The 12,247-nt window shown below is 37.2% G+C and overlaps 1 protein-coding gene across 1 annotated transcript in view; it reads left to right on the forward strand.

Moving 5' to 3' along the window:
- The window catches only part of rnf145b (ring finger protein 145b), a 31,275-nt gene that overhangs the window by 9,551 nt on the left and 9,477 nt on the right, over nucleotides 1–12,247 (forward strand). Inside the window, exons 3-6 of the mRNA XM_073825158.1 lie at nucleotides 1,847–1,955; nucleotides 2,119–2,210; nucleotides 10,267–10,502; nucleotides 10,710–10,885. Coding sequence (XP_073681259.1) covers nucleotides 1,847–1,955; nucleotides 2,119–2,210; nucleotides 10,267–10,502; nucleotides 10,710–10,885 — 613 coding nt within the window. The remainder of the gene's footprint in view (nucleotides 1–1,846; nucleotides 1,956–2,118; nucleotides 2,211–10,266; nucleotides 10,503–10,709; nucleotides 10,886–12,247) is intronic.

Here is a 12,247-nt window from a genome sequence, read left to right on the forward strand (position 1 = left end):
ATCAGCAACAAGGAAGGCAATGCAAAGAGTTTTTCCACAACTTGGCACACATTGTCTTGTATTTTGGAGCCATTTTTATTGTTTGGTTTCTGCGTAGAGCTGCATTTGCCTCTCTAGTTATTTGCCTACTATATGCATGAATTGGTGGCAAGGCTAAACAGGCAGTGCTGTAATCTTTTTCTGTGGAGGCGATGTTCAACCACCAAACCACCAACCAACCAAATGTCATAAAGTGACATTTCACAACCTGTCGTTTTGGCAGATTGGCTTCAATATGGCTGTTTTTGTCTGTTTTTAGATTAATGAGATTATTATAATTGACCCCTTGTCAAAATATCAAGGAAATTTTGGTTTCTCAGTTCATGACCCCTTTAAACATGTTGAGACGGCACTGACCTGGCAAGCAATTCCAGCTGCAGTGTTGAACCCATTCCCCACTGAGAGTCTCTGTATTTGTCGAACATGGATGACCAGGCTTTTTGGGGGACTTAAATGAATCACTGTCATTGTAAACCTGCAATATTTAAGAAATCTCAAATTTGGACTGACCAACTTCTCTTACAATAGCTAAAAGGGTCATCTCTTTGGCCTTCATCTGGACAGTCTCTTCGCAGTGTTTCAGGTTCATGTGTACTTTAGGGGTGTGCGATATATATGGTCTGCGATAATATCGTAATTGTTGTTTTAACGATGTTCGGTTTGACATTATCGAGTTGCAAAAAAAAACACCTACAGAGTGCACACATAACATTACGTAATGAAGACTGGGAAGTATGCATTTAGAGTGCGTTCTTTCGCTCTGTGATTGAGTCTATTAAATTAGATTTAGAATGATCGCATAATTCAAGCTGTTGAGGCAGAAAATTTACATATTTATATCATTTCATATAGTTAATTAATGTCACACAAAGAGTGCTGTTTTTTCTTAAATCAGCATGACTACAAAATGTGACATTGATTTTATACAACAGTTCAATAAACAAGAAGTCATTATTAAAAGACTCACGTTTTAGAAAGCATATTTCCTGTTTTTGCTCAATTTCTTAATAGTGTGTTTAACCACACTATTAAGTCATATTACGTGACATTCCACAACCTGTCGTTTTGGCACATTGGCTTCAATATGGCTGTTTTTGTCTGTTTTTAGACTATTGAGAGAGTTTTGAGTTCTGAAACGTACAGGATGTTTTTATAGTACAGTGACCTCTTGTAAAAATATCAAGGAAATTTTGATTTCTCAGTTCATGACCCCTTTAAACATGCTGAGACAGATCCTTACCCTGTTTAGCACTGACCTGGCAAGCAATTCCAGCTGGAGTGTTGAACCCATTCCCCACTGAGAGTCTCTTGTGTGTTTGTCGTACATGGATAACCAGGCTTTTTAGGGTGCTTGAATAAATCAGGGACATTGTAAACCCGCAATATTTGAGAAATCTCAAGTTTGGAATGACCAACTTCTCTTGCAATAGCTGAAAGGGTCATCTCTTTGGCCTTCATCTGGACAACCTTCTCTCAGGGTTTCAGGTTCATGTCTACTTTAGGGGTGTGCGATATATGGTCTCCGAAAATATCGTAATTGTTGTTTTGCAAAACCCTATTAAAATCAACATGAGTACATTTCTTACTTGGCAAATGTTTTTGTTAACTTGCATTTTAAAAACATTTTTCTTTATAGTGGGTGCTGTAAATTGTCATTGACAATTTTGTATGATTTAAAACCAAACTTTTATGAAGTTTGTTCTATTTAAAGTAAAGATGTCAAAAAATGTGGTTTGTTATTTTATTCAATACAGTGTATATCTGCATATCATTATTCCTGTCAGTAATTGAGATTCCTTTTCTTCAGGCTACATCCTCAGTCTGGTGTTATTGACTTTACCCCGGCAGCATCTGGTGCAGCTCTACCTCTATGTGCTCACAGCTCTTCTGCTTTTTGCTGGACACCAGCTCTCCAGGTCTGTGCTTACCCCATGTTTGACTGTATAAAAACACAATGACACATTCATATTATATCTAGATGCAGTGTCACTTCTAACCCGTTACAATAAGAGCACATTTTGACCTTAATGCAACTTTTTAGTACTTACCATAATTTGTCAATGACTGGTGTTTCTCCAGGGATTACGTACGTGGAGAGCTGGACTCGGGTTACGAGGGACCCCTCTACCTGGAGCCGCTGTCCATGAACCGCTTTACCACAGCACTCATTGGTACGTCCTGCATCATCAACTCCAAAACTACAAGATTTTGTTGTCTTTACTGCTGCATTTGTTCCTGAAGCATTATGAGGGATGAGTTACTCGCAACTGGTGTTGTGTTACTGAACTTCGGTTCCCACCCATGCTGGAAAAAGAGACCTGACTGCTGAACTATAACACAGTATCTGAAAGAGAAGAAACCAGATCTCAGTGTGCTCAATTTGCTAATGAATAGAGGCCCTGTGAAATACTTCCAGTTTTACTAATGAGGCATTTAGGAATGGAGAGGCATGCAACCAGCCTTTTCCATGGAAAAACAGCTTCGAATACATTTCTTAAAGTAAAACTTTATCAAAACGGGTAGTAGTGGTGGCATATAAAATATTAGTTTGATAAGTCATTCTTGGCATTGAGTGTTGGATAAAAGAGAGAAGTAAGCTAAAACGGGAGCAACTCTCTGCAGTAGAACAGAAATGACTCAATTAGTTTTGCTAAGTTCTGTTCCAAGCAGTGTTTTCATACTTTTAGGAAGTATTGGACGTCACAAGAACTTGTACTTCTGTAATATTGCTTTAGTTCTGACTTATGTAACTGGTTTCAGTAAAGTCACAATTTACAGGAGTCACAATGTACAGATTGCTTGATATTTCCTGAAAAACCATGGAAAAATCGTAAAATACATAGATTTTTTTTTTTTTTAATGCTTCTGAAAAATTCTAAAATATGTTTGGAATTTAAAGCATTTTTCAAGTGTAGTCTCTGTGAATGAATGTTTACAATTTTTGGGAAAGCAATGGAAATAATAAAAAAAGTATTGGAAAAGTCACTGAAAGAAATAAATAAATAAAAATAAAATAAATATCACACATTTTTCCCTGTTCAAAGGACAAATTACTGTCACTCTAATACTAATTAGTTGTAATTCTACATTTATAAAATTTGCCACTATCCTAGGTTTTGCCTATTTGTCAGTAAGAATTTTTTACTCATTCAAAACAATAAAATTTAGCATGCTCCCTTATTCTTTTATATATTATAATATGTGACCCTGGACCACAAAACCAGTCTTAAAGTCCCCCTGAAATCAAAATTAAAGTTTTTTGGCTTTTAGTATGAATATTTTAGCCTTAAGATTATCTATAAGATAGTGTGCTTCAAAACAACAACAAAATTCGCGTTTACAAGATATGAGCATTCAAAACTTACAGTCTCGTCACTTCCGCCAATATGAATCAACGATTTTGATGATATCATCGTGCACTTCAGTTTCTCATCAAACGTTCTGTCCAATCAAATGCTCTCTAGAGTCCGTAGTGTCCCGCCCCCTACACAGAGACGCAAGATCATGTGCGATCGGCATGTATTAAACTACACAGCCTCAGCATGATTATGATCACTATTTTGTTTTAGCAAGAGTTTCATACTGAATCTGTGGGGTAACTTATTAGTCTGTGGCTGTCATAAGCAACAAATGCACCTTTACTGAGCTTAACGGCTCTGGCCCGAGCAGATATTAATGGAACGCTATTGGCTGTTCAAAAGAAGTGGGCTGGGCTGGGCGATATGTTTTTTTTTTTTTCAGTTAAAAGTACGTCACCACATAGAATAACGCTGCGTGTTTCAAGGCACTTCAGTGGACCTTTAAGTTGCTGGGGTATATTTGTAGCAATAGCCAAAAATACATGGTATGGGTCAAAATTATTGATTTTTCTTTTATGCCAAAAATCATTAGGAAATTAAGTAAAGATCATGTTCCATGAAGATTTTTTGTAAAATTCCTATTGTAAATATATTAAAATGTAATTTTTGATTAATAATATGCATTGTTAAGAGCTCAATTTGGAGAACTTTAAAGGTGATTTTCTCAGTATTTTGATTTTTGTGCACCCTCAGATTCCAGATTTTCAAATAGATGTATCTCAGCCAAATATTGTCCTATCCTAACAAACCATACATCAATAGAACGCTTATTTATTGAGCTTTCATATGATGTATACATCTCAGTTTTGTAAAATTTTACCTTATGACTGGTTTTGTGGTCCAGGGTCACATATGTAATAACTCAGAATAAGCATGTTGATTGATTTTTTTTTTTACATGAATATTGTTACGCTGAATAACAGTTTAACATTATTTCAACCAAATTTTGACATTTTATTCTCCAAAAACTTACTTAACCTTAAAAGTAAACACGTTACTTATATTTAATTTGCTTTCTGTAGACATAAAATAAAAACTTTTGTAAATTTCTTTTGACATGGACATCTTATATAAATATATATATATATATATATATTTATAAAATTTGTAGTTATGCCAAGCTAAACAGATAAAAATGTATTTGTGATTAATAATTTCAAAAATGTTTGTAAATGTCAAGGAATTAATAATAATTAAAAAAAATAATAAATCATATGAAGATATTTTTAAAGGTGCCATAGAATGCATTGAAACAACATTTTAAATTGTTCTCTGATACCTACATAGAAGGTATATGGCATAGGAAAGGGCAAAAAATTTACAGGTCCATTTACAACCCTAGGATTTGTCCCTAGAATGAAATGCTCTGTTATTGCCTTATTTGGAAGGTTCCTGCATAATAATGAGGAGCTCTTCTCTGATTGGCTGTCTCAAAGAGCAGCTTGCTCACACAGCTTTAAGGAAACACATGGAGGAAATATATATTCATTTATTTAACTCTAGCCGCTTTTAATATGCGGTTTGTTGAATCTGCCGGTTTGAATCCGCAACATTTTTTTTCTCACACTTCTGTGAACGCATGTGCTCTGTGTAACGTTATACTGCAGTGAAGTAGTATAACGTAAGAAGGACTTACCACACAAGTTTGGATGCTTTAGTGATGCTCAGGATCTGTAAATCATTGGCCATCATCAGTGCACTCATCTCTCCGTTTATGTGTAGGGTTGGGTATCATTTGAATTTTATCGATTCCGATTCCACTTATCGATTCCAACAACAACAACAAAAGTCAAACATTAATATATCAAACATTTATTTATTTTCAGTGCCATTAGTTTCAGCTCAAATAACAAACTAAAATTATTTTCTTTTATTTCGACGTGGTGAACCAACTGCAGATGCTTAGATATGTTGCTGCACCTTGCTTGCAACATATTAGTTTATTACAGGGGTTCTCAATCTTTTTTACACCAGTGCTCCCCTCCTTCTCGAGTAAATTTGGCAAGGCCCCCTATGCCTGACATTTCCTCTAAAGGCGTTTATTTTTAAACCTTTTTTATTACCAAAACATTTGTTTTGCCTTTTTATTTTTCTACTGCATGTTATAAAACAACCTCAAAATTCAAACAAACTTTAAATTAAAGCTATACTTTTGAATTTGAAAGAAAACCCTCTGCTCAGTTCTAACTTTTAACATGTGTATATACACATAAGCAGATTTAAAGCTCCTGAATTCTTTAATTCAGACATTCTTTACAACTTCAGAGTACTTTTCCTTAAGTAAGTGAACCTCTCAAACATTCAACAGGGAGATGCCAAAAGACCACTCACTAAACCTGTCCTTTTTAACTGGACTGACTGAATATCTACTGTTTGTATTTATTATAAATAAACAAACAAATGAAAAATACAGTGAATACATTCTAAATTTGTTGATGCTGGTGCTAATATGTGCATAAACACTACTGACCCTTACAGGATCCACCACTATGGGTGAGCAGGACACTCACAAGACATTCATTTTGACAACTGCAAATATTTAGAAATTTCATGTAAAAATACTATGGATCAGAGCTAGGGATGGCGAAAACTAAAAAATTTCTTGACCGACCACCGAGCCTCATTAGCCGGTTGAAACCGGTTAACCGATTAGTTTAAAATATGGTACGCTATTTGAAATAACAGCCATTTCGAGCCGCTCCTGCAATTTCGCAAGTCTGTCGCATCTGGCCGCGATCACACCGAACGCGTCTTTTAGTTCTAAAAACGCGAGGCGCACAGCACTGCCTTTTTTTTGGTGACTTTTAATAAAAGAGCGTGCTGCGTTTTTTTTTATGTTGCTAAGCAACGACCAAAACAGCTGTCCTGTCAGTCAAATCAAAGGATTATAGAGTGAGCACTCTAAAATCTTAGTTTTATGCATAGACTGTTTTATGCTGTTAAGTAAACTGTCATATTAGCAGAAACCCTAAAAAATACAGCTCCGGGTTACCCACGATAGACACAAAAGGTTTCTCCTCTATTTCTTGCAGTCTCCGGACTTTTTAAGCAACCGTAAAATTCCGTCACCACAACAGAAGGCCCGCCTCTCCATTCATTCGATTGGACAATGGAAAAGAACGCGAATGACGTTGGGCGTTTTTCCGCTCAGAGTTGATTTTTTTTTCAACTTCACGCGCTCAGAGCGCTCCTGCACGCGAGGCGCAGCAGGCGGTGAAAACGCGAGGCGCCTGGGGCGCATAAGCAGCGCGTAGAACGCTCACTGCCAACAGAAAACCATTCAAAAGAGGCGCCTCCAACTGCAAAAACGCCTTCGGTGTGATCGCAGCCTCTCTCTGCCGCTCTGCCTCCCGCACACACACACACACACACACACACACACACACACACACACACACACACACACACACACACACACACACTGCCACTCACGTCACTTTTTTTAAAAGCCCCTACAGCGCGAAACATGAGTCCCGCAAACGCGGCGCCGAAGAGCTTGTTGTATGTAATCGTAGGACAAATGGCTCCTTAGTTTCAAATGGTTTGGGTACAAGGTGATCGCTTTGAAAATAAAGGCGTTTTTCTAGGTTAGAAGCTCATTTGAAACATTGCCACGGCTCATTTATGAAAATGACAGCTCCGAAGAGACGCCGCTTTAGTTTCGGTAGTGCTAACCATAATAAAGAAAGATGATCATCATCATCACCTTATCGGTTACCACTGAAATGTAGATGTAATGTATTTCCAAATCTAAGCCCATCTTATGCGGAATGTTGCCTAATAGACTGCAACATGATAAAACCAATGGATAAAACAGGCACCTTCAGAATGCGTAAAAGACGCACCGGCACTTTTTTTTTAACCGACTACCGACAACTTTGACCGGTTAACGTTGATACGGTCAACCACCGGTCAAACGGTCATCGGTTAACATCCCTAATCAGAGCCCCGAAATCATGAATAGTTTGTGAATCAACAGCGGACTTATGCGTGCCTAATGTACGAGTCCGATTTAGAAGAATGAATACATTAGGCACGCGCAAGTTCGTTACTATTACTCTGGTCTTCATTACCTTTACATTAGCGTGAGGGTTTGTTTCATGCATGCAGCCATAGCAGCCAAGAGATGAAGTAGATACCTGTCTGTCTTCACGTGGGGCTATAGGTTACTTTTATGTGGGCGGGAGTGAGACGAAATACATTTCTGCTGGAGCAGGCGGGTGCGGGACTAAAAAATCTGTCTCTTGCAGGTCTCTAAGATAAAGTTTAAGTGCAGCGGTAGCTTTGTCTTCGTTTTTTACAAAGTGTAGGCACACTTTTGAGCGCTTCCCGTGATCCGTCTTGTAGACTGATAGACATTACCGCCGAAGGTCCTGGCAAATTGCCAGATGACAAAAATGCACCCAGGAATCGAAACAAGGAATCCAAATTTGAATTTTCTAACAGGTATCCGATTCTTTTTCTTAAGTATCCGATTCCAGAATCGGAATCGATTTTCGATTCCCAACCCTATTTATGTGGTAAGTAAAATCTTATGTACAAGCTACCGCTAGCGTTAAGCTAACCATGTCCCTTCAGTGGTTTTACTGATGTACTGACGTTACTGACGATTGGGCTACGCAAATGTTGGGGGCGTAACTATTAACGATCGCGACTATTGCGTAATAGTCGGTGTTATGTTGGAATTGACCTATTTTTCGGTGGTCTTTTGCAAACACCAGATTTATATAAGAAGGAGGAAATGGTGGTGTTTGAGACTCGTATGTCATGTCCATGTACTGAACTGTTATTATTTAACTATGCCAAGCTAAACACAGTTTTCCATTCTATGGCACCTTTAAAATATTTCAACTGGTTAGAAAGGCCTCTTTGCAAGTGAAGTGACTATTTTTGCAATTCTGGAAAAACCAAATCTAAGTCTAAATCGTCTTTAATCAAATATTTATCTCAGTAACAGACTCTCTTTATATCCAGCAGTGTTTCCCCTAGGTTTCCAGTGTTGGGGGGGGGGGGGCTTAGGGGGTTGGGTGCCAGTAGCCAACGTTACTTTTTTTTCCCCGGTACTTTACCCTACTTTGTGAAATAACGAAAACATTATTATAGACTTATTCAGTGGAAAAATAAGTCCAAAACTCTCTATTTTAACATTTTGAACAATAGGGCTCTACCAACTTTTGCTTTTTTTTTTTTTTTTTAATTCTTGTGTGTATTATTTTTTCTCATAATCAAATTAAAAGTATAAACATTTATTTATTTTTAATCAAATGAAAAATAAACCCTTTTAATTTTTGGCAAACAAACAGAGGTTTACTGTTAAAATCAATAAATAATAATAATTTAACATTTAAATAATAATTGTAGTATTTTTTCTACAATTAAGTGGTTAATCTTGTTATATTTATTTTTATCATATATATTGTTTCATGTCAATTATTTAAATAGGAATATATAAACAACTACATTATACTGTACAAAAGTAATACAAGACTAATGTTCTGTTACATGTTACTTTTATTTTGACAGGTTGCCTTGAAGTTTCTGTGTGTGTACAGCATGTTATGATGCTAGTTTTCTCAAATGAAACGGTAAAAGTGACACTCACAGCAGCTTTGGATATTGAGTTTATCTGTTCATGTGAGATGCAAATGCCCAAAATTAGCGGGAGCGTCACGTGTGCTTCAGTATATGCGTGTAGTAAAAGCGCGTCTCCACCATTCATACATACAGAGGCAAACGGAGCATGCAGGATTCATATTGAAACGGTCTTTTTGCATTTCAGTTTTCACAGACACTAGTCCATATCGCGATTTGAATGAAGTAACAGACCAACTTTTGATTTATTAATCCAAAAATCGACTAATTTACGTGGCATTTCGCGCTATAGTAGATTCGGTTTTTATGAATGGAGTCCGCGATCCCGTCTGTGTTTTCGCAGATGAGACATTGTAAACACGCGATCATGTAAAGACAGAAATGACATGCCTTCGTGTAAATAAGATAAATAACACAAGGCAATTTAGTTTGTTTAATAAAAGAACAATGTATAGCCCTGTTCTATAGGAAAGATAACCTTAATGACTTCTATTGTGATCTGACGCTATATCAAAAATAAAATGAACTTGACATTCAAGGGGGGCGGGGGGTGCCGTTGGGGGGGCGGGGCGCCCCCCTAAGATAATGGTAGGGGAAACACTGTCCAGATATTTAATCCTAAAAACTTCTGTATAATTTAGAAGAGTCACTGCAATACATTAATACATTTAGCAAAGTTCACAAAGGCTGCGGCACCGCAGGGCAGGTTTCTCATTTTACTTGAAATTAAACTATTTGAATAGACAATATTCATACACAAAAGCTGTGTTCTTTGCTGACCATGAAGATCTACGATAAATAAAACCACTATTAGCATTTTGATTAGTCATGTCAGTCATGCCACAGTCTGTACAGACGTAATACGTCCCCTTTGGTATCACCATCATGAGAAACTTTGTAATATAATTCGTAAATCATTAAATTCTTTCAGCGTTGTGATAACAGCTGGTTTGTCTGATGCAACAGAGACACTCATTTCAATAACTATTATTTGCTACTGTATCTTTTCATATCCAAATACAAATGTTTCAGCCTTTGTTGACAGTGTAAACACATAACTTAAGTAGTTTAACCCTTTTTACTTTTAAGACTAAACTGACGTCTTTTATTTACCCTGTCAACACAACAATGCTGATCACATTGTGAGCACTCCTACTGCGAATGTTCAAAGCACCTTTATAAAGAAAAAAAAAATGAGGTGTGTTAGTGTGATTTTCTTTCTGTTCAGTGGATCTGTAAGCTAGTGTTTGTTCAGTAAGTCTATCCTCTCCCTCAGGTCAGGTCGTGGTGTGTACGCTGTGTTCCTGTGTCATGCAGACCAAACAGATCTGGCTGTTTTCTGCACACCTGCTCCCCCTAGTGGCCAGACTGTGTCTTGTGCCCCTAGAAACCATTGTCTTCATCAACCGCTTTGCTATGATCTTCACTGGTCTGGAGGTGCTTTACTTCATCGCCTCTAACCTGCTGGTGCCATACAATCTAGCCAAAACTGCCTACAGAGAGCTTGTGCAGGTATGAGTTTTGAGCTGTGGCTCAATCCTTCAAAACTGCAATATTTTTCTGTGATTTTGTGCATTTTTCACAGACATACATGTGGTTTTGTTTATAATGTATGGTAAAATAAAATATTTTTGAAATGTAAATTGCTTACATATTCATCCTACCAGCCAGTTTTTGAACCCTCTGTAACTTTCCCCTGTTTCTTGTATTGTTCTGTAGGTGGTGGAGGTGTATGGTTTGCTGGCTCTGGGCATGTCTCTGTGGAATCAGCTGGTTCTGCCTGTTCTCTTCATGTGCTTCTGGCTGGTGCTGTTTGCACTGCAGATCTACACCTACTTCAGTACACGGGACCAGCCGCCCTCCAGAGAGAGGCTGCTCTTCCTGTTCCTCACCAGGTCTGACTGCTGCACCAATATAATCCAGCTACTGTTTTTAATCAGCATTAAGGTTAGCGTCTAATGAATAATTGATCATAGCAAACTTGTTTATAAGTGATTAAGCAAGGTGCAAATTTTGGGGGGGTGTGCAGCTCGTGCACAAAATGTGAAGCAGACACATGAGAAAAAAATAAGCGAGCACTTGGGGCTGTGACAGTGATGAGTGATGATTTCTTGCACAAATATTTCACAATGTACAAATTATGGTTATGATGGAAGCTAGAATAATAGAAATGTTTTCTCAAAGTACTCCAAAGCAACTGATACTAGGGTTGTCACTAACGATTATTTAGGTAATCAAGAAATCTGTCGATAATTCTGGCGATTCATTGAGTAATCTGATAATTATAATTTTTTACTTTAAGGTAATAAAATAGACCTAAGCAAATAGCCTGTAAAAGGGTCATCGGATGCCCATTTTCCACAAGTTCATATGTGACCCTGGACCACAAAACCAGTCTTAAGTCGCTGGGGTATATTTGTAGCAATAGCCAAAAATACATTGCATGGGTCAAAATTTTAGATTTTTCTTTTATGCCAAAAATCATTAAGAAATTAAGTAAAGTTCATGTTCCATGAAGATTTTTTGTAAAACTCCTTCTGTAAACATATCAAAATGTAATTTTTGATTTGTAATATGCATTGTTAAGAACCTAATTTGGAGAACTTTAAAGGTGATTTTCTCAGTCTTTTTGATTTTTTTGCATCCTCAGATTTCTGATTTCAAATAGATGTATCTTAGCCAAATATTGTCCTATCCTAACAAACCATACATCAATAGAAAGCTTATTTATTGAGCTTTCATATGATGTATAAATCTCAGTTTTGTCAAATTTAACCTTATGACTGGTTTTGTGGTCCAGGGTCACATATGATTCTTTTGGGTCTTAATGAAAAGTCTCTACTATACTTTCCCAATAGTAGTGTGAAAAAAAAACACCCTTTTACCTTGTCAAAATCAGCTCTGCAAAATTTCAGCTCATTTTAAGACATGGCCCCTTTAAATGCCAGCAAGCTGTACTCGCCCCGCCCCTCTCTGGGATTATGTTTACTTTAGCCGCGTTTAGCTGCATTTAGAAAGGCCATTTGCAAAGATGCATAAAAAACCCTTATACTCACTTCTGCTGTGGGTGAAGCTGCATCAGGAACGATTTGCATGAAGATAGATGAATATGTAGATCGGGATCGGCGCTTTCCATTTAAAAACGAAAGAAACGTTAAACCTCTGCGTCTATGTTCATTATTACATCCAACAACAGAACACCTCAATCGCTCAATTAGAGTCTTCTGCACCCGAATCGACACAGTGAGGAACGTATT

This window comes from Garra rufa, chromosome 19, assembly GCF_049309525.1.
Source record: "Garra rufa chromosome 19, GarRuf1.0, whole genome shotgun sequence".
Classification (NCBI taxonomy): Eukaryota; Metazoa; Chordata; class Actinopteri; order Cypriniformes; family Cyprinidae; genus Garra; species Garra rufa.